The sequence below is a fragment of the Mchenga conophoros genome, linkage group LG6, assembly GCF_057382185.1.
Source record: "Mchenga conophoros isolate Kocher_MC1m ecotype Shallow Benthic linkage group LG6, M_conophoros_male_GT1.1, whole genome shotgun sequence".
NCBI lineage: Eukaryota > Metazoa > Chordata > Actinopteri > Cichliformes > Cichlidae > Mchenga > Mchenga conophoros.
In genome coordinates, this window is record NC_140531.1 from 14131148 (window position 1) to 14154575 (window position 23428).

Consider the following 23428-nt stretch of genomic DNA (forward strand, 5'->3'; position numbering starts at 1 on the left):
CTCATTGATTGATGTTTGTTCTGCACTGCATGTCATTTGTGTTGCAACAAATTGATAATTTTTCAGTTGATTTAAGATGAAAATGATGAAAAGATATTTTTGATAATAGGCCTTTAATAACATCAAATATAGATTCCTCAGATGTCATATCAGTTCAATGTGTTTTAACGTACATGACATTTGTTTTTAAGTCAGCCCAGCAGAGAGCTTTTGAGCCTTTTTTCAGCAGCGGCATGTCAAACAATACTGAGGACTCTTCTCTTTGAAAGAACTTAAAAGGCATTATTGTAGAGGCTGAAATATGTCGCATGCCGTCTTGAATGTATAAACAAAAAGAAGATATTTTTCAGATATACAGTGAAAGTAGAACTTTCTCAATTAAACTCCTCTTGGATTTGCTCCATTTATCTACTTTACAAATGGACACCTCGACCAGTGGCTCTCCGTGACAAGATAAGGCAGCTTTTCTATTTTGCTCATTTGCACATTTTGGATGTCCAGTTTGGAGCCCCTAAATATGCATTATAATCGACTGAGGTTAATTTTGTCACTTATTGAGTACCATATGTGTGCTTTCATTAACCACAACACAGCCCTAATGTTCAACTAACATCTCTTTTCTGAAGCATTCTGTGTCATCAATGCGTCGGTTCATCCAGACAGCAGAAAATAGTTGAAATTGTTCAGGATAGTCATTAGCGTGGGTTAGCATAGATAGGATAGGATAGGACTGTCACTGCTAACCACAGGGGAAGTGCAAAAACTCACCGGTAATTACTTTCTTTGAAGATTTCTTTAACAGCCGGAAGCCACCATATTAAAGGTTTTGCATCTGTAGAACTCAAAGAAGGCAGACGGGAGATGCCTCAGAGAAATGGATGCATCATAACAACCTCTGAGATTATCAGCACTGCAGGCAAGGACTATTAGACATCTGAATCACCTCTCATACAGAGCTTAACTTGTGACCTTAACCAGTCATCCGCTAGAGGGGATTGCTCTAAAATCTGAGGTAAAAAGACAAGTTTCTTCTACACTTGTCATGTTTATGTGCAGCACTTCATGTGCAGATGTCCATACATCTGTATACAGTATCTAAACCCCTACAGCTGCTACATTTACACAGTCACTACTTCCATATCATTTGCATCTGTTTGTTGTTATGAAAATAATCAAAGAGATGTACTATATGTGAACCTCAGACAGCCTGTTGGTGTGTGTGTATATGTGTCTGTGTGTTTGCATGTTCAGAGAGAGCCCAGCTGGGAAAAACTAATGTATACAGTATGTGTGCATTAGAACACCTGCGACACTGAGATTTTACATACTCAGACTCACTCACGCGTACGTATACGATGCTTGCTCTGGCTCTTTCTGTCTCTCTCGTACACGCAGTAATGATGCGCCGCAGATACAGTCGACTGCAGTTAAAGGATCTGTTAATCCTTTGATGTGTCGTGTCTTTGACAGTCGTTCTCGGTGTTCTGTGCGCGTGAATCCCTCAGTTCTTCATGAACTTTCTCCTGAATTGGAGTCAGCGAAAAAGGCAAGTGAAAAGGTCACAGAGCTGCTGCTCCCATCCGCATACAGTACGCTACATCAAAGATTGCTGACATGGGAACGGAATTAACTTTTCATGGAAATGCTTTTGAAAATGCTGGTAGGGTTTAATAGATTATGAGAATCATTTGATCCAACAATGCAGTTTAGTTCACTGCTCTGAGGTCCTCGGGGACGGCTGTCAGAAAAGTTTACTTAAACACCAGCTCGAATTCTGTGCATCCTATGTGTGCGGCTGCGGAGTTTTTTGGGGCAGCATCTTCCTACAGACGAAAGCTGAGAAACACCGAGGAGGCAGAGCGAAAAGGACACAGAAGACAGATGAGGAAAGGACAGCTGATATTTTAATTATGTGGGTTGGTTGTTCTGTAGAGCCTGGCTCTATTTAAAGCCCAGTAGCTTATGCTCGGTACCCCTGTGTTTTCATCTGGTTTGGGTAGCTGGCACTAAGGGAAACACACAGTCCCTCACACACAGACTGAAAGCTCTCTCTACCCTTTAGTAGTGTCATAATTCTAGTTTTACAGTTTGATGGAACCACCAGATGTGGAGCGAGCAGGCAGCTCGCACAGTTACACACATAACACTCAAATGTCCTCTGATATAAAAAATGACCTAATTCTGTTTGTGCATATGCTTGTTGCAGTAACAGCACATCAGGAGGCGCTTATATTAAGCAGTGCTGCAAGGGTTTCTGCATTGACATTCTCAAGAAGATAGCCAGGAATGTGAAGTTTACCTATGATCTCTACCTGGTCACCAACGGGAAACATGGAAAGAAGATCAACAACGTCTGGAATGGCATGGTTGGAGAGGTACTGCCTGTCTCTCTCTTAATAAATGAATGTATATTCTGTGAGTCTGACTTTCTGTGCAAGCATTTCAATTAACAATGATATGAAATAGAACTTTAAGTATAGCAGTGACGTAGTGCTGCCTGCTAAGTTTTTTTTATGCTTACGCTACCAGGCTACTTTTGCAAAATGAAACCTGTTCTCTCTCCGGGCGTAATATAATGATGTTCTGTGAGATGCCACCTGCGTTTCCTAATTACACACAAGATGTCGTTTAGAGTTGGTTCCTTCACATACTGGCACACAGATATATTGGCAGCCTTTAGAAATCAACAATGCCCACGTTTTCACTTAGTAGCTAGTTACAGCTAGTTACAGTTTGCCAGCACTGGGTTGGATTCCCTTTTGCCTTCAGAACTACCGAAATTCTTCATGGAACAGTTTTAGCAAGCGGCTCGAAACATTGCTCGCTGATTTTGATTGTCTAAGATGTGAAAATCGCATTTCAGCACATCCCAAAGGTGCTCCGTTGTTTTGAAATCTGTCAACTGTTGAGGCCATTTGAGTACACTGATCTCACTGTCATGTTCAAGAAACCAGTTTGAGTTGATCTGAGCTTTGTGACATGGCGCATTATCCTGAAGCAGCCATCAGAAGACAGGATGGATCCATGGTTTCATGTTGTTGACCTTTACTTCCAAAAATCACATTAGAAATCCAGACTGATAAGACCAGGAAAATGTTGGTATGCCTGTGCAAATTGTAGCCTCAGATCCTTTGTGTGGTCTTCTGCTGCTATAGGCCATCTGCTTCAAGGTTGGACACTTGGGACCTTTGTGTTTTGTATTTAATTTGGCTTATTTTCACTTTCTGCTTTGGTTTAGGCACCAAACGAGACTCCCAAATACCCACATTTAGTTACGTTTATTAAAAGATGCAGTGTAAAATATGCTTCTTCACATTAGTAATGACACTTGTTGACAAATGACAAGTTAGGGGTGACAGACCTATCTCACTAACCATAAACCGGTCTGTCAGGGCATCATGGGTAAATGAGCCATGCTAGTTTGGCCAAATGAGTAATAATTGATGGTCCTAGAAACGTGAATGGGCTGAGAGGCAAGGGGCCAGTTAAACAATAATATTTAGCAAAGTAAAAATGAATAAGCCGTAAGGGGGGGGGGGGCATTTTTCCCACTTTCATTTCCTTTAATACCGATAAAAGTGATTCTTAAAAAATGGATTGCTAATGGGTTTTTTTTTAAAGAGGCTCAGTAATCGCAATTGTTTTTTTTAATTAAATTAATTAATGTCTCAGTACAAGAGCAATACTGTTTAAGTGGGATGAACTTGAAATAAACTGCAGTGCCTGTGTTAATTCTAATGAGGGAACTTGTAAATCTAATGACTTCTTTTTATTACTTTAAGGACAACGATGGAGCCCTGGGGGCACCGAGGCATGTTTTAGACTTTGGCTATAAAAACAATGCGATTAGTTGGATCAGTTCAATGTTTCTGGTTGTTTCACATAGTTTGTTATCAATATGAAAAACATAGAATATCAGCTTTGCTCTCAAACCTACAGTTTGCACTCTCAGATCTCAAAACACAGCACTGGGAGGTACTCTTTAATCTGTTTTGATTAGCTTCAAAGTGTAACAGAAATGCAACGACTGCCCAGCCGCTTGTTTCTTTTCACTGAACAGTTATGTCCGTGGGTCCTGATTTAAAAAGGGGACAGGACACCATCAGTCTTACCCAATTCCTATCAATTATCTTATCTGGAAATGATTTATTCAGCCACAGATCATATTAAACCTAAACGCTGCCACAGGGAAACCTTTAAACTGAAATTTACACCAGAGATAATGAAACCTGACATTACGATCCACAGATCGTTCACGGATCAGACCACTAGAAGCCTTTCAACAATTACATTTGAAAAAGAAAAGCATAATATTTTATTTCCTACTAAAAAAGACATCTTCATGAGCAGAATGTCCCTCTGTCACAATACACTGAGACATTTACAAATGGTGGCACAATGAAAAAGACAGCTGTACTTTCACTTTTCATCGGATTGGCTGGAGCTGCCCTCCAACTACGGCTGACATTCCGAGTTATACCCTGTGATACAATGTGATATTTCACATCCAAAATAAAAAGCAGGAAAAAGTCAGAGTGAAACTGTGTGATGTTGTCCAAATATTTACAGAGCTCACTGTATTTATTTCTGACAGTGTAGGCAGTAAGTCATGCTCTCGGTATAACAGTGCTTCTCTCTCTCTCTGGTTGCTAGGTGGTGTATAAAAAGGCAGAGATGGCCGTTGGCTCGTTGACCATTAACGAGGAGAGGTCGGAGGTCATCGACTTCTCTGTGCCCTTTGTGGAGACCGGCATCAGCGTCATGGTGTCACGCAGCAACGGGACCGTCTCGCCTTCAGCCTTCCTCGGTAAATCCATCGCTCTCTTTTTAACTCGACCCCCTTTTTTTTTTCTTTTATTCTCTGGCGGTCCCCCAACTCAGTTGACTACTGGGGGCAGAGAAAAGGGGAGGTGCTTACATGTTGGCGAAGTCTTGCACATAAAATGGAATATTTTATTCAGACAGTATATGCTGGCCAAATTCCACTTGTACTCTTGACTTTATCTGAGCCTCAACACCCTAAGCACATTAATATTTCTACCAGAGCAGAGGAAGTGGAGCGTGCCAGCTGTTTTTTGAAAAGTCAGCTCAGACAAAGCACTCTTGATACACCCCTCCCCCCTTTCCTCTCCCCTGCCTTCTCCTCCTCTCCAGTTGTTCAGACGACTAGGAATTGAAGCGCTCCTCTGTGGTTGCCTAATGTCTTGTATTGTCATTGGAGCGAGGCAGGGAGCGAGGGGATGTATTGGACCATGCGTGTGTTGGTCCCAGCGTGTCAAGCCATGTGTCAGTATGCACGTGTGTGTGTGCTGGGAGAAAAACAAAAACAAGACATTTTTGCGATATTATATATACATACATATATATTTATATATATTTATATATTGGGACGTTTGTGTAGTGAGACAAGGATGTGTGGAGAACGAAGGTGCTGTGGCCGTATGTATGTTAAGGGGTGAATGCTTTGTGCGTGTATTTATGTTAAAGCTTATTGTATGATTGCGTGCATGTATGCATGTGTGTGTGTTTAAGCAAATGTGTGTGTTGAGCCTGCGCCAGGGTATCAGTGACGGTTCAGTATCTCGCACTCATATTAGAGGCACCTCAGCGCACAATCTCTCAGGGTTGGCTAACTCTGGCAGTCGCATACTTACACATGCAGTGACACACACACACAAACACACACACACACACACACACACACACACACACACACACATACAATTTGTCTGGGTTCAATGTCTCTGGCACTCATCCCGCTCTCTGAACTCCTGCCCTGCTACACACCAAACACACAAATAGATCACATACACATGCCCACAGCAGGGCACAGCAGATCACTCTGGGCTTGGTTCCTCTCTCTCTCCCCCCCCTTTCTCTCTCTCCCTCTCTCTCCCTTTCTCTCTCTCTAACCCTTTCCTCTACCATCTCCCCCGCCCCAGGCCTCTCCCTCTCTCTCAGCTCTCATCCAAGGGAATAATGAGAAATATGGAAATGTGCTCCGTCAAACTCTCTGTGACTAACTCTCCCTCTCCTTCCCTCCTCTCTCACTCCATCTGTATCCCTTTTTCCCCTCTCTGTTTCTTCTCTATCATCATTTCCTCACTTTATCTCCCCCCTCATCCCTGTTTTTGTGTGTGTGTGTGTGTGCGTCTCTTCTTTTATTTCCGCGAGTCTGTCTGCCTCCACTTTCCCTCTACGTCCCTCACTCCTGCTCCTCCACGATATCTCGCTGTCTCGTGTACTCGATTTGCCTTTAACTCTTTCTGCTCCCTCTCTCTCTCCTTCTCCTTCCTCTCAGAGCCCTTCAGTGCATCGGTTTGGGTGATGATGTTTGTGATGCTGCTCATTGTCACAGCCATCGCCGTCTTCCTCTTTGAGTTTGTCAGTCCGCTGGGCTTCAACCGCAACTTGGCCCAAGGCAAAGGTAGACTTACACACACACACACACACACATACAAAGAATATCACACCAATCGTTTTTCCCAGGAGCAAGACGCCCTGAAGCAAAAGAAGTGACCTATTATCACTTGACTTCAGACAGTTCAGGTAATGCTACAGAGCATTAGCATTTCTCTCCCAGAACTACCAAACCTGTAATCTGAGGCGTCATCAAAAACCAAAACTTGGAGCTTCCCTGTCGGCTCTGAATTGGAGATTAATGTTGTACAAAAGGTTGTGACTTAATTTAACATTTAAATCAGCTAAAGGCCGATCCAGAAGTAGCAAGTGAATGTTTTTTCCTTTGATTTTCCACTCAGCACTTCTGAAAGTTCAGGAAATCTATACAATGTGTTTAGCTTGCTGTTTTTTTCACCTCCCACTGATTGAACAATGAGTGCTTGGTTTAAAACTTTGTAACTAGATTTTTAACCTGAACATTTAGATCCATTTAGATTTGATTGAAGCCACAATTTGGAGATCTGATTACCTCTTTTGCTTTTTTTCATCTTCTTTTTTGTCTTTTCCTCTGAAACATATTAATCTGAAAAACATTCATTTGGGTTTGGCTCAACCCACCAAATTGGAAATTAGATCAGTTAGTGGACAAATTTGTTTGAGACTTTGATTTGATTGGCCAAAAACTTTTTCCACTATTTCTTTTTTTTAAAACCCAAGAAAATGCTTGTTCTTCACAGTGACATTGAAAAATGCTCAGGTTGAGTGCATTTTTACAAAAATCATCCCCCTGATTCTATTAAATTATAAAGCACTTTTTCCTTCATTTACAAATTATGTCTCTATTCTAAAATAGGCTGCCAATTATAAACACGTATTGTTTTAAGCATCACATGATGGTGAGGAGAAGGAGGTGGAAGAAGAACCTGTGCAAAAACACAGTCGGGTGTAAGAAAAAAACAAGGGTTTTCTGATTCTTATTGTTATTATTATTTTTTAAATTCATTTAAATACTTGGAAGTTAAAAAAGACGTTAGAAGACGTTACAAAAATTTATTTAATTCTTTAGTTTTTCATTTTTCTGTTGCAAATCAAGGTCAGTGAAATTACCATATTAGTTACCTTAGGGTTAGGGTTGGGCTGGTTAGATGCCATGATGTTGAGGGGCTGGGAGAAATACATATAAGCTCTTCGACTTCACAGAGAGGGGTTGAGGCCATTTTGGATGTTTACTGAAGTTTGGTTTCTCACTCGAAAAAGGGTTAACAACCAGTTGCTGTTGTTTTGACAGTAGAATGTTTCCCTTGCTCAACAGGACTTCCTTTGTTGTATTTTTCATGTAAAATATTGCAACATATGTTGACAGTTTGTTCTGGACCGCAGGCCTGACCAGGCTTAGCACTCGGACTCGGTCATGCTCTAGTATTACTCACAGAAAGTATTTTGGTTTTATCTTGATGAAATAATATATCATTTAGCATCATTCATGATTAATGGTGTCTTCACAGATGTGCACATTTGCATTAAAGCACTCCATATACAATATCAGATGGCAGCTTTTGAACTGTAAGTAAAAAAAAAACAAGCTGAATGGCCCCTCTCCTCTTTAGCCCAGAGCACACAACATCTCTAAGTTGTCCATGAAGAATTTCAAATATTGATTCCCCCAGACCACAGGACCGTTTTTCCCTCAACTTGAGCTTTAAATTGTGTTTTTCTTGAAGAGTTTGAACTTACTGTTAGTGCAGCAATGACCTGTATTCACCAAGATTTTGATTTTCTGTAGTATTTCTGAACCCGTGCACAGGAATTACCACACATTACTGTAATCATTTAATAATAAAATACAATACAATTTTATTTATATAGCACATTTAAAAACCAGAGGTGCTTCACAGAACCAATTAAGAGCAATAACAATGTATATGTAGATAATAAAACCCCCAGTTTACTTTGTATTTTTATGTTAAGAAACAGCTACTCACGTTACCAAAAACCCTCATAAGTTCTGCTGGGTTTATTTTCTTTAGCATTATACAACTTTTCCAGTCTTCTGTTGCCCCTGTCTTAACTTTCCTTTTGAAACATGCACCATTTTCAGTTAAATGTAGTTGAAATGACTTGTAAGTCATTGCATCATTTTTCTAATTTACATTTTACACAAAGTTCAAACTTTTTGAAGTTCATGTTGTGAGTTTAAGGTTTTGTACACGGGTCCTTTCCCCGTTTTTTGACTTTTTCTTTATTGTTGCTCCTTCTTCTCCCCTGCCTGGTCCCTGTCTCTGTCTCTCTCACAGACCCACATGGCCCCTCATTCACCATTGGTAAGGCCATATGGCTGCTGTGGGGTCTGGTGTTCAACAACTCTGTGCCTGTGCAGAACCCGAGGGGCACCACCAGTAAGTTCATTGTCTCGGTGTGGGCCTTCTTTGCTGTCATCTTCCTGGCCTCCTATACTGCCAACCTGGCTGCTTTCATGATCCAAGAAGAGTTTGTGGACCAAGTCACTGGACTCTCTGACAAGAAGGTGGGGTTAAACACACACAAATGGACATGTAAACACACACGCGCGCGCACACACACACACACACACACACACACACATTCACAGTCAGGGTTGCTCTTGTAATGGATGCCAGCCCTGCAGCCAGACAGGACTCTCTAGGGAGCGCCCTTGGGCTTCAACAGCCCAAACCCTCTGGCCGTAGCTGTCACCACACTAACACTGCCAGCACAGCAGACCTACAGGCACACACACACACACACACACATACACACACACACACAAGCTGCATAGATCAAAGCCGTGTGTGTTTGTGTTTGGATGTGTATGAGTGTGTGTGTGTAGTTTCCAGGGGCTGACAGTGTCAGCAGAACCCCAGCCAGTCTTACGCTAGACTGGACACACAATGATGATGACTGATGAGTCCACTCCACTGTCTCTCCCACCTCCTTCCTCCTCTGTCTCTTCTTGTCACTCTCCACTCTTCCTCCTCTCTCCTCTCCCTCTCCTTCGTTTTCACACTTTAGCTCCGACTCCTACTCTCGACCCCCCCCCCCCCCCCCCCCATTTTTTCACTCCTACTTTGTCTTCCTGCTGTCTCTCACCACTGCTCTTCATCTCTGAGCCTTTCTGTTTTAAAGTTTCTCTTTCCCTCTTTGTGCTCCTGTCTCACGCTGTCTTTTCCCCCTTTGAACAATATGTCACTATTTCGCTGTACTTATTTTTCCTCACTGCAGTTCCAGAGCCCGTACTCTTATTCCCCTCCATTTCGGTTCGGGACGGTTCCAAACGGGAGCACCGAGCGCAACATCAGGAAGAACTACCCAGATATGCATCAGTACATGACCAAATACCATCAGACCGGCGTCGTGGATGCACTAGTCAGCCTCAAGACCGGGTACTGTTAACTTGTCAAGCCAACTCACATCAAGGAAAGATTCTTTATACCTGAGGCGGTCATTCTGTTGGCAAACACCACATATGCTTAAGAACATGTGAAAACAAACACAAAAAGAGTCATTGCATCATGCAGGAACTCGACCCCATGGGGCTAAACAGTAGCTTATGCTAAAATGCTGCAGTAACTGTGCTGAGTGTTTCTGTCACTGACATTGTCTGCAAGTGCTCATTATAGAGTCTTGTTGCTGCTGGAAAGAACGAGCTGCCAAAACAGGGAGAGTGTAATTTGTTCTGGAGTTCGCTACCTTTATTCTTCCATCTAAACACACACTAAATAGAAGGATGGCTACAGTGCTCTTATTTGTTCATTAGTTTTGCAGGCTTTGATCTTTCTCCAGAAATAATTTTCATTTCTTTGGTTTTCTTGTTCCGTAATAATTACTTTATTGATACTGCATATGAAAGAAATAAGGTTTGTTTTTTAATACACTAGGCTTTGTTTATACAGCATCAAAACTGTATAATGAAGACGTTCAGCAGCATCATCAGTATTTTGCTAACTTATTAGGCAAAAAAAAAATGTTGTTTTGACAGAGAAAAATATAAACACTTGGGAGTCTGAGTTAAAATTTCAGTCCAGTCATGAAATGGTCTGTGACGCACATTCAGGACGCTCTCTATCCTTTAATTAATTTATATTGTTTTCCAGTGCTGTGCACAGTTACACAAGTGAATATTAGTTTAAAATTATCTGTGGAGCAGCAACTCTCAGCAACAACAGATCGCCCATGTATTCATTTCATACAGTATATGCGCATTTACATCCAAAGTATAACTTATATTTATGCACATGTCTAGCCCCAAGGTATACTCATTCTATTATATAAAACCAAAATGAAGTTAAGTGCAGGCTTCTTCTGTTATATGGGATGATGATAGAGGGTCCTTGTTGCCTTGTATTTGGTCAATCATTCATCAGGCTCTATTCTGTCGTTTTTTTTTCCTTTGCTGAGTTCAGATGTATCAGGCTCACATCTGGGCTAGTATCAGACACAAACTGTGGCCTCTTAGCTAGCAGCCCATAGTGTCAGTGCAAAAACAAGATCTAAAAACTGAAGGGTACAAGCCTGTTTATGTGAAAAATATCAGTTACACAAAATTATCTTTCCTTCTTGTATTTGTTTTTCACTGAAGGGGGGGGGGGGGGGTTAATCCCTGGAGAGGTACGTTTTTCTTGGTTTTATGAGAAAAAGGCAAAAGTTCATACAAAAACTATAAAAATAGTAACTTCAGTTACTACTAACCAATTGTTACAGCTATTGTACAACTGAGCATTTTGGAAGTACCCCTATTCGTTTTCTTTCTGACTGTTTAACAAGAGTGATGCCACTTTGATTTCTAAATGTAAGAGTTTAAGCTAGCTGCCAGTTAGCTTAGAGCAAAAACAGCTGTCCTGACTCCACCAAATGTCATGAACACTACACCAAATGATATCAAAAGCTGAATAATTAGCACAATATTAGTTTAAAAAAGGAAGCCTAAAGACTACACATTCTGTAATATGTAAAGCTAACTGGCTTTAGCTTTCTATTAAATCAGTGGATCTCAAACACTTTCAGAAGGTGAAAATGGCTCACGTTCAAAATCTTGCAATTTTAATTAATAACATTAAATATTATTATTAATAATTTAGTTCACAGTAAAAAACTGAGCCAGTTTGACTGTCGGTGAAGTAAAAGTTTGTACAAGTATTAGTAAACTCTTTTTTTAGCTCATCTGGCCGAAGGAACAGTGAGGTGTCTGCCACTGTGAGACATCCATCATCTGCCCACAATTCACAAAAAGCATTACTCTTCCAACGTTATTGGTGAGACTTTCATCTAACTTGGACACAATGATCACGTAATGGGACTTCACCCAAACCGAGCTCCAGGTCCTGATTGTTGTTTTATATTCTGGCTTCAATCTGTTAGTGCTTAATAAGTATATTGTATACTACTTACAGGAAGCTGGATGCTTTCATCTACGATGCAGCGGTGTTGAACTACATGGCGGGGAGAGATGATGGGTGTAAGCTGGTGACCATCGGCAGCGGTTATATCTTTGCCACTACAGGTTATGGCATTGCCCTGCAGAAAGGATCCTACTGGAAACGCCTGGTTGACCTGGCCATACTGAGCATCATAGGAGACGGTAAGCCGTGGAGAGCCATCTCAGTCACACACTGTACTGAAATTGAAAGTCTCTAAGTTGTTGGAGGACTTTGCTCAGTTGTGCCATCGCTCAGCTTTCTCCTCCTTTACCCCTCTCCCTCCAACACTCAGCCTCCCTCCTCCCTCCCTCTGTCAGAAAGCTATCAAGGGCTAGTCTTAACACACCATTTCATCATCATTACTCTCCGGGTTTGTGTGCGCGCATGCGTGTGTGTGTGTGTGTGTGTGTGCGTGTGTGTGCCCACCGTGTCCTGTTATGTTTACTCCTCCAGATTGTTCTGTATAATAAGCTGTGAGATGGTGCGAATGGAAGAAAGAGAATCAGTCGGACAGAAATCAAACTGCTGAAACCACTAAAGCGCTTTGCTTCACACACGGCCATTTTATTCAGGGCAAACACCCTCGTGCTCAAGCACACGCGTTCTCAGACACACTCAGTTTGATAATAATTCCTCCCAGCTTTCCTTATCACTCCATCACTATCAATTCTTCGCCCTCCTCCTACAACCTCTTTTTTCCATTCCGCCTCCTGTCTCCTTTCCATTACGATCTATTTACCACTTCACCTCTCGCCCCTCCTCCCTTCTCCCCATCTCGCCTCATATGCCTCTTTTCCCACCACATCCCTTTCTTGCCCTCTGCCACCCATCACCTCGTTCACTTTTTCTCCTTACGTCTCGAATTCCTTTGCCTTCATTCCTCACGTTGTTCTTTTTTCCCCTCCAGTGTTAACCCTTCACATTCATCTTTGCAACAGGTGAGATGGAGGAGCTGGAAGCTCAGTGGCTGACTGGGATCTGCCACAATGAGAAGAATGAGGTAATGTCCAGTCAGCTGGATGTGGACAACATGGCAGGGGTCTTCTACATGCTGGCCACGGCCATGGGCCTCTCCATCCTCACCTTCATCTCGGAGCACCTTTTCTACTGGAGACTGAGATACTGCTTCACTGGTGTCTGCTCTGGAAGGCCGGGCATTCTCTTCACTATCAGCAGGGTAAGAAAGAGGAAATCATCACACACCTGGAAGCGTGCACAGGAACCCACATTTTCACAGCAGGAAGTTTTGGTTCCTAGTTTTCAAAATCTCACGCAGGACTTTAATGCTTCAGTCACACTGGAGCATTGCCAGCATTTTTGAAGCATGGACTTGCAGTCTTGTTGCCTTTGATTGTTTCACAGACAGGGGCCAAGTCTGCAACCACTCACAGTCAGTTCAAACAGACTTTGACGAGTTGGTCACCTCAACTATGTGCAGTTGGCTGCCAAATGTGAAAATATTCAATGCAATGCAATCGTCAGTTTTCCAAGTCACAAGGATGTCTCCGTCCTCTTTTACTCTAGTGTGACTGAGGAATAGATAGCTGCTGTTAGAATTCATAGCAGTGAATGGCACTTAGTGATAAAACAGGGCCCTATAGGGTATAACAACTGATGTACAACGCTCATTCAGACTGCAAGAAAGCACTGGATTTTCCTATATCAATAATGGGATGAGGGCTGTGAGTGTCTCATAATGTTATTGATGTTTAACAGCACAGCCGGCTAACAGAGTTCTCTCAAAGAAAATCCGATAAAGAGAAAAAGCGGGCTAAACATACAGAGAATCTGCAAGAGAAACAAACATAACTATATTTGTAGATTATTTCAGGCCGAAGCAGAGAAATAACAGGGAAAAACAACTCAGCACATTATTGCGGCTGTGAGGGCCGGTGGAGAGCATTTGTGGTGCCTAACAGCAATAATTCAAACAGCACAGTAAATTTTAAGAAATGATTAGTTTGCTGCTGTCTTGTTGTGAAAAATTTCCTCTAAAACAAAGCATCCAAATTTTAATCCATTCTGTAATTTGCCTAATCTTTATGCTTATTCCGGGGCATCGAAAATACACACAGGGATGTGCAGAAAGGACTTTTCTAACAGATGAATCAGAAACTCACATAAATCTACGGGCCTGTGTGTGTTGCTGTGATTCAGCTGTCTGAAACTGTCTCAAACACAAACAGTTGTTACTGTTAGGATACAATAATTTTTTGCACGTGTGTGTGATTAAAAAGGAAGGAAGGGCAGTGTGATAATGGAGCCCAGCTGAGGCAGAGATGAATTTACTGCTGCGCGCACGGGCGACAGGATAGAGGAATCAGACAACTAAGAGGACGCGAGTTCATTTACATACACACAACGCCCTTCTCTCTCACACGTGAAAGTTAAAAAATATAGTGAAAGAACAAAGATATTCTCCCAGTTTCACCACTGCTAAATGTCATCCTGTTTGCTGATAGGCTGATGGCATCCGATATCGAATATTCTGACGTTCGGTGCGTCGCTGGCTCTCTTCTAAAAATGGCAACACATTCGCAGGTGGAGTGAGATGAGGGACAGGCTTGACCAAACAGGGGTACACATTGATATATGCACACGCACACACAAATACACACCCAAAAAGCAAAATGGGCACACACAGACAGACCACTATTTCATTATTCATATGTCATGTCTCTGTGTTAGGCAGGGCTTTTATTCCAGACGAGCAGCATTTCACACATTAAGTGTTTTACAAAAAGAGTCCTGTGTGTGTGTGTGTGTCTGTGTGACTGTGTGTGTTTCTTGGCGTGCACATGCTGTTAGAGCAGCGATGCTGGAGGTTAAGTGGCTCTAGGAAGAACATCTCCTTGCACTCAAAGGCCCCCTCCAGTGACATCATCACCTAAATTTAATTTTCTAGGCGCCTCAGAAAGCAGTTCATCTAAAAAAGTGGTGATTATCTCTTCTAGCCACATTACAAAAACAAAATGAGGTTAAGGTTTGCAGTAAACGCACTGGAGAGAGGATGCAGAGGTCTCTGCTAATTTACCTCACAAGGAAATTAGTCTCGGGGATTGTCTGAACTTTTTTTGTGAAGTCACTGGGTTGTGAATTACACTAACTCTCTATTATCTCTCCTATCTCCCTCCTCTCCGGCTCTCATTTCCTTTCCTTTTCTTCCATTAATTTCCTCTCCTCGTCTCCTCTCAGGGTATATGGAGCTGTATCCACGGCGTTCATATAGATATGAAGAAGAAGGCACCAGAGCTGGGCTTCAGTCCTCAAGCCAACATGCTGCACCTGCTCAAGTCTGCCAAGTCCATCGCTTTGCCTTCTCCCAAACGCAACACAGTCGTTGTGCAGCCCAGCATCATAGACATGATGTCAGGGAAAGGTACTCAGTACACTCAGAGGGTCACTTGGAAATGTCCTTACTTCTTAAAGACAAGTCTATTTTATCATTTTAAATGGCATTGGTTAGATGTTGTTAGTGGTTGTTGGAATCATTGATGATAAATAACAATGAGCGGTTGAGGTGCCTTAAAGGTCGTCAACTGAAAGAATCATCCAAGCGTTTATGTGCTGGTTTTGAAGAGTGAAACCGACTGTTATATGGCCTGGTGTAGACAAGTTTCAGAAGAAAGTGTTCTTGTTTGGGGGGCATTTGGAGACGAACCGATGACTGATCCAATTTATTGCTTCTTAAATCAACAGTTTTCAGCCGGGCTAACACGATCAGTTTGCTGTCTAACTTAATAAACTTGCATTAGGCAACGCAATAAGCAATTCACACACTGTTGCTGGCAACGGGCCTCTGTTTTCCTACACAGTTATTCAGTTAAAAATGAATCATAATTTATGATGATGTCATGAATCATTAATCATCATTTGCAGATCTTCTGATCAGGTTCATGTTATATTAAATAAAAGCTTTAATTGGAAGAACAAGGGCATTTCTAAACCATAGAGGGGTTCTACTAACTGTATTTTCTGAGCTCTGAGCTCAAAACTAATATATTGTGCCAGCGCAAATCAGGAAGCCGTGTCACCTGTAATAAGATCGTTCACATAGCATCTGCCTTTTCTTTACATTGTCTGTATGCGTGAGTAAAGGTGACTACTTTCACCTTGCTGACTGTCATGTCCACGCCTTCCTCGTGATTAGAAATACATTAGATGTCACACATTGCATGTCGAGGCAGTAGATGATGTATCAGCTGACCTGGCTGAGCATCCAACCAATCATCCATATTTTGTATCTTCTGTCTAAGGTGCATCTCTCCTTGTCTCCTAGGTAACTCCCTCCATACTCTGCCTCAGAAGGGTCCTGGTCTCTATAGCAACGCTGCAGGTCCACAGGGCTTCCTGTCATTGTCCGGGAGGCACAAAAACCTCCTCAATAATGCTGCGCCATTTCCTGGGCAACAAAAAGCTCCACCCCACCAGACCAGCCCCAACAAGCCCCAGCTGTCAATCACAGATGACAACGGCCAAACCCGCCTCACCGGGGCGGGCCTCACTGCATCAAAGCCCCGAGCCTTGTGGAAGAAAAGTGTCGAGACCCTGAAGACTCAGCCGAGCGTCGTATCTCCAGGCCACAGCCCCGCCCCTGCATCTGGGCCCGGACCGCCACAAATGAAGAGCCAGCGCTACCTACCCGAGGACCCACAGCACTCGGACCTCTCGGAGTGCTCCAGTCGGCCACCGTCACACAAAGATTCTGACTCCATGGCAGCAAGGGGCGGATTTAAGCCAATCAATCAACTGAGGAAGAGGGGTGGGGGCGGTGGAGGAGCAGGCGGTGGAGGTGGAGCATCCAAGATCTACTCCATTGATTCAGACCAGGCCAGTCTCCAGTCCGTTCCCCCATACCAGCGAGACAGCCAGGGGGGAAGTGATGAGCACCCTTACCCCCCTGACCTGTTTCCACCTGACAGCACATACCCGCACACACTCTCCCACCAGTCAGACGCACCCATTTTGCAGCTGAGCGCCAGCCTCCTACACCACAGTCACAGCGCTGAGGCCGACCTGCACTCTCTGAAGGATAAGAAATACAGCACCTACACTCACAGCAGGTATTTTATTTAGCATTAATCGCACATAAAGCCCCGTTTAAGGTGCTTGTTTTGTCTCTTTGTGTATAATCAGCTGCATCTTCTCTCCCTCTAGTGTGAAAGAGAAGGTCGGAGGTTCATTCGAAGCCCCAAGCGCAGGTCCAGGGACGCAAAGTGTCAGGCCCGGCCACTGTCGCTCCTGCCTCACCAAGCTGAGCGGTTACTCTGGCCTCTACACTGTTCGCTCGCCACAAGCTCGCTGCGATGCCTGCGCCCACCTGGGGAATTTGTATGACATCAGTGAAGACCACCTGCACTCGCACTACTCCCACACACACCCTCACCCACACAGCGCGGACATGTTCACGCACTACCTTCCCCAGAGCGAGCTGGGCCTGGTGGGTGAGGGGGACGGGCTTGTCAGCCACTTTGAGCCCACCCCTTCCTCCCCGTCCCCTCTCCCCACCTCCTCCTCGGCCCAGCACCTCCAGCTGAGTCGCCAGCACTCTTACGAGAATGTGCTTCCGGACGGCATTCCCGAGCGGCAGTCGCAGGCCCACCCCCACATGCGGGGGCTGAGTCTGCCTGACAGAGATAGGGAGAGGGAGCTGACCCTGGATGAGGGGGCCTATGCTAATGTTCTCACAATGCGCTCTGATCGTCCGCTGAGCAGCCGCAGCCCCCCCTCTCCCTCACCCTCCCACCACCACAGTTTGGACACCCCGATGCCTCTGCCGCGGCGCTCGAAGAGCCTCTTCCCCGACCGCCCATCCCACAACCCCTTCCTACAGTCGGCGCCGGGCACGGCACAACGCGATCCCGCCTCCCAGGCTACAACACGAATGCCACTGAGAAATTCCGCCCATGAGCTCTATAAGCAGCGAATGCCTGTGTCACTTACTCTGGGTAACCATGGCAACCATCACTTCAACCAGCATGGCAGCCAGGTCGACCAACAGGTGTTCTACCCTCCGCAGGAGCCTCCCGTTGTGGCCTACATGGTCCCACCTGCTGCCTCGCAGCCAATGAGCTATGTGACAGCGCCGCGAGCCTCGAGCGCGGGCGGCAACCGACCCCGGCTCTACCGCCGCATGCCCAGCATCGAGTCTGACGTCTGAGAGTCACACGCAGCACACTAAAAATCTCACTGAAACACACTAACACGCACGCATGCAAAGAAAGAGGTGTGTGTGACCGGACGAGGCAGCTCTGATTCTAAGCACATGCACAAGAAACACACACACAGACAGACACGCACACACGGGTGAAAAGCGGGAAGCTCGGGACTAAAAAGGTTAACAGCGAGTAAATAAATCATTGTTTTCTTTACCACACCCTCCATAGGTCAGAGATGGGAGGGCCACAGGGACAGCTGGAGGCACAATACAAGATGAAGAGAGTGTGTGTGTGTGTGTGTATGAGTGTCAGTGTGTGTACCAGCCTCGAGCCGCGAGCAACGAGGCACGAACTGACAATTTGTCCGACAAGACGGATCGACATCCTGTGGAATACGAGGGACACTGTACCCGGTTTCTTAACGCCAGCAGTGGGACGTAAGGGAACTTGTGATGAAGTGTTTGGAAGACGAGCCGACCTGTCACGCCCTCTCACCAGCCTCTTGGAGATAAAGGGGACACACAAGAAACCCCTTTCTTTCTGAGATTACACACACGCATATTTAACCTAAACACACCCACCCCCTCTCTAGGACTCTCCTGTTGCACTATGATTTCCAGTCAACCCGTATGTTGTCTGAGCCTCCAAACTGCACTGCCAGCATGGCTTAAAGAGTAGTAAACTTCACTTAGAGTAATCCTTGACTTGAATGGAAACCACTATCTATGTAACAGACCGGACCGGGCAGCGGGCAGCTGGTCAGGAAACAGGTCTGAGAAGTGTATCGGCGCCCGCCCGCAGACGTACAAACACTCGAACACACACACGTGCTGTCTGTTGTTACGGGGGGGGGGGGAACCACAGACTGTTTGTCACTGTTGATGTCAGATAATTGAACATTCCAAAAAGTGGTCCGAACGCGGCCACCAGTTAAAAGCCTCTCAGGATGAGGGTGTGTGTTCTAGTGTTTTATCGATCTAGAGACATACAGTATAGCATCCTTGCTTCCTCTCTTAGCTAGCCTTCAGGTCATACTGCATGCTTCCTACTGCCCTGTGTTACAGTTAAACTCCTATACAGGGTCATATATGCACACATCCATACATGCAGACACACACACATACACATACGCAGTAGTCTAGGATAGTAGTGTAGGGTTGGGTGTGTGTGTCGAGGCTACAAGATAGCTTCATTTTGTGCACTTTGTAGATTTTATACCCTGCCACCTACACAAGACGTTTGACCAAAAACACTTTTATACTGAAAAATATGAATATTCTCAGTCATTCGCTGAATAGATGTTTTTTCTTTTCTCTTAATTTCTTCTTTGGCATTGGGGTTTAGGGCACCGTTCCATTGTGAGGTCGGACATTTTACAGTGTTAGATAATGGGGTACAGCATCATGCATACAGTATACACAACACAAACTTGAAATCTTTCTCTTCTTTTTGAACTTTTACCCGCGCTCCATCTTCTCGCCCTGCCCCCTCCCACTGATCCTTTTCCTCCATCCCTCTCCTTAACCAGGTTTCCTCCTCGATTCTTCTTTTTTCACTCCCCCTGCTTCCTCCTGTAGAGTAGACCGAGTATGAGAAGATTAAAGTTCAGTCGTGGTGTTTTTAAAAAAGAAAAAAGAAAAAAAACTCAACATTTTGCTGGAAATCACTTAACATCAGTAGCTGTGAGAACTCGTTCGGCTCTCGTAGGATCCCAGTGCTTTTTTTCTAATAACTTTCTATGTCAAGCAAAGGAGCCGGTTTTAATGTCTCCGTAGTGAATTTAGAGGCTGAGTGTATCGCTGTTGCAGATTTACTCATCTAATGAATGCTCCTGGACGCGCGTCAGAGTAAGCTGGTACTTGTGTGGCTCTTGTGTTGGCGAGAACACGGCGCTGTGTTTCAGCACTGAGAGTCACGTGGCAACGCGGAGAGTTTGCAAAGTGACTCGTTACAGAGGCAACACTCGCACACACACAGACACACTCAACAAGCTGGCAATGTGTGTATGAGTGTTCTAGAAATCCATAATCTACTGAGTAAGGGCACTGATTTGTTTTTTAAATTTATTAATTAATTTATTTTTTAACACAAGGATTTTGATGGAAAAAGGACTTGATATCCCATTAGCTGAGCGTCTGTCTATTCTCTTTCTTTCTATGCTCTATTCTCTCTCTCATACGCGCGCACACACACACAGGCAAACCACGCTCACATATATCTAATATATATATTGGCTGCAAAGAATGCGAGAGAGTTTGAACAAAAAACAGCACCTTTGAACGGTGAACGCTGCCCCTCTTTTGGTAATCTTAACAGGTTTGATGTGTGAGTTATATGCACAATATCAGGTTGCAATATTATACTTCTGTACAGAGAAAATCTTTGTTTTAAATGTTAGAAACTGATTTCATTTGTTTGATTTGAATGGTATTAAGTGTTGAATTCATTTCAATAACAACGTGGCTTTTTAATTCTGCTTCTTAAAAACAAAAAAAGACTGGCATGGTTTAGATTATCGTGATTTTGTTTGCTTTTGTTTTTTTGGGTTTTTTTTCATTTATTTCTTTATTTTTCCCCTCTGGTGTGTTGCTGGTTGGGACCTCACTGTACAGTCGTCACTGCTGGGTTAATGACTAGTTAACTATGCCTGTTAACTAGCTGCACGTAGCTGGGTCATCTGATTCACACTCAATGAATAATGATCGTCCAGCCTGTGTGGTTAATACAAAAAAACCCCTCCCACCCACGTAGTTCCACTACAAGTCTGTGCTGTTTTACCTGTGAGCGAGTGTGAGTGTGTCTGTGTGCGTGTGTGTTTTACACCGTGCAGGCATTTATATAAGACAGAGGATGTGTGTATTTACAGGTTGTTTGTGGTGTGTGTGTGTGTGTGTGTGTGTGTGTGTGTGTGTGTGTGTGTGTGTGTGTGTGTGTGTGTGCTTGTGTGCTTTTCTGGACTCTCTTCCCTTCGTCCCACACGTAACCTTCTGACCTGGCTCTTACTCATACAACACAAATACAGCTAGGCACACACACACACACACACACACACACACACACACACACACATGTTGCGTCTGTACCGTTGTGATTAAGCGAGCATGAGGTATGCGTTTTTGTATGTCCACCATCACAGGTTTTTACACCAACCTTTTGGTTTTACTTTCAGATTTTTCAAATTGCATGACGTGCTCGTGTTTCTGGTGGTACATATTTTGCTGCAACACCTAAGTTCTCCCTGAGTTAGACCTACTGGACTACACGAACCAACACGTACCCTTCCATGTCTTGGTCAGAGGCCTGGATGGTTACACTTCCTGGCTCCTGGCCCCATGATGTCAGCGGTAAGGCACCCGGCTGGCTCCCACATAGCCGCTATCGAGGAGCACACTTAGTGTTCCCGGGGCTCAGTACAGATCTCAGTTTGGCCCAGGTGTTCACACACAAACACACATACACTGTACTAGGTGGACAGAGTGTGTTGGTGTGTAGTCCTGTGGGTCTCCCTGCCGTGTATCTCACTTGTGTATAAGTTCAGGGGTTTCTAAGCTACTAGTTGTGTTGTAAATACTACCTTGTCACTCAGTACCTCTGTACAATCTGTAAATAAGTAAAGGTTACATTTTTCTACTTGTCTGGGTTGTGTCAGTTCTTCAGTCTGCCACTAACGAATTCATCTTTAAAGTGTTAAACATGAAGTTTAAGAAAAATAAAACACAATTATTCATTAGCCACTTTTAGACTAAACAGATCCAGAGAACCAGGAACCTTCCTGGCATTTCTACTGTCTGCATTAGCAGGGCTAATAGGAACTCTGAGGCGATGTAATGGCCAACCATCAGGTGGTGTCTTCTTGTTTTGATGCTTTATTGTCTTGTAATCCTATTTCAATGTCTTCATTTTCTTTATTATGTGCTTTTGGCCCAGAGACAACCTTTCACAGTCCTTGTAACTGACAGAGGAATTCACCTTCCCAATCTTTGCAAGAAATTCTGAAACTTCTTCGAACCCTGTTTTTTGGGGCTGAGAGTGGTCCTATAGACATTTTCTTTTTGTGGGCCAGTCCCCTAAGTTGGGTTTGCCTAAGCTCCATTAACAAAAAGCCAGTCATCTTTTTCCATGTTCTTTTGTATCCTCACAAAAATAAGCTCTATGACTATCCATCCATCCATTCTTTTCCACTTCAGGGTCACAGGGGGGTAGGGGCTGGAGCCTGTCCCAGCTGTTATAGGATAAGGTGGAGTGCACCTTAGACAGGTTGCCAACCTGCTGCAGGGCTAACACATACAGTCAGACAATTATTCACACATTCACACCTATAGATTTGGAAACATCTGAAAATGTACATGGAAATACAGTATGGAAGGCAAAATAGCCTGAACTCGTAGCTTTCTTCTCATTTCTATCAGTAGTCTCCAGGAATAGTTCTCCAGGCTTTTACAGGGACAATCAAAGCTCTTATTTTGAATGTTGGCTGCCTTTTGTTCTGTTCTCTGTCAAGATTATCCCACACCGCTTTAATAAAGCTGAGGTCTGGGCTCTGGGGAGGCCAATCAATGACTGACAGTGCTCCATTGTTTTTCTATCCAGGTATGATTTTAATGAAGCTGTTGCCAATCAGATGCTTTCCAGATGCTGTTGCTTTGTGGATCAAAATCTGTCAATATATTTGTGTTCATAATTCTATCCATTTTGACAAGATCCCAAACACCACTGACTAAAATGTAGCTTCAAACCACAAAAGAGCCTCCACCATATTTTACAGATGGTTGTAGACACTCACTGCTGTACCTCTCCTGCCTTTCTCCGTACACATTGATGATGATCTGCACCAAAATGTTCAAACTTGCTGTCATCACTCCTTAAAGCCTGTTCCCTTTGATTATGAGTCTAGTTCTGATTAACTTCTCCCTGTTTACCCTCAGTATGAAAGGCTTCTTGGTAAAAGCAATATATAAAACATCATTTGTTACATTTTTAAAAAGGGCAGTACTTAATTACTCCCTGGAGAAAGTATTTTGATACACTGCTCGTTACATTATTCAGTCTTACATGCTGACACAAACCCCTACCTAATGACCTAATGAAAAAAAATACATCAAAAAAGACACAATCATAGCTGTAATGTGATTACTGAATTTAGAAAAACAGTGTGCATTATCAAAAAATGAAACGTGATCACAACCGACACTTGCGTTCATCCAATCAAAGTACCAAAAGCATCGAGAGGTGGCAATCACAGTGTAACGCATCTATCACTATCGCTGCTATCATGACAGGTTTCCAGTGACAGCGATGATATCGTGATACAAAGATACTGCAGTACAATTTGCAAAGCCATGATGTATGACTTGCTTCTATCATCTGTGTCACTGAAGAAGAAAAAACACTCCAGTGAAGACAAAAAAGCAGGATTCCTGTATCCACTTCACTGCA

The 23428-nt window shown here is 43.6% G+C and overlaps 1 protein-coding gene across 2 annotated transcripts in view; it reads left to right on the forward strand.

The window, feature by feature from the left end:
• The window catches only part of grin2ab (glutamate receptor, ionotropic, N-methyl D-aspartate 2A, b), a 126243-nt gene extending 104621 nt beyond the window's left edge, over positions 1-21622 (forward strand). For both annotated transcript variants that reach the window (XM_085276325.1, XM_085276326.1), the window contains exons 11-20: positions 2207-2375; positions 4654-4807; positions 6302-6427; positions 8697-8926; positions 9640-9800; positions 11808-11995; positions 12773-13011; positions 15030-15213; positions 16114-16897; positions 16992-21622. In XM_085276325.1, coding sequence (XP_085132451.1) covers positions 2207-2375; positions 4654-4807; positions 6302-6427; positions 8697-8926; positions 9640-9800; positions 11808-11995; positions 12773-13011; positions 15030-15213; positions 16114-16897; positions 16992-17994 — 3238 coding nt within the window. In that variant the 3' untranslated portion in view covers positions 17995-21622. The remainder of the gene's footprint in view (positions 1-2206; positions 2376-4653; positions 4808-6301; positions 6428-8696; positions 8927-9639; positions 9801-11807; positions 11996-12772; positions 13012-15029; positions 15214-16113; positions 16898-16991) is intronic.
• Positions 21623-23428: the final 1806 nt, after the last annotated feature.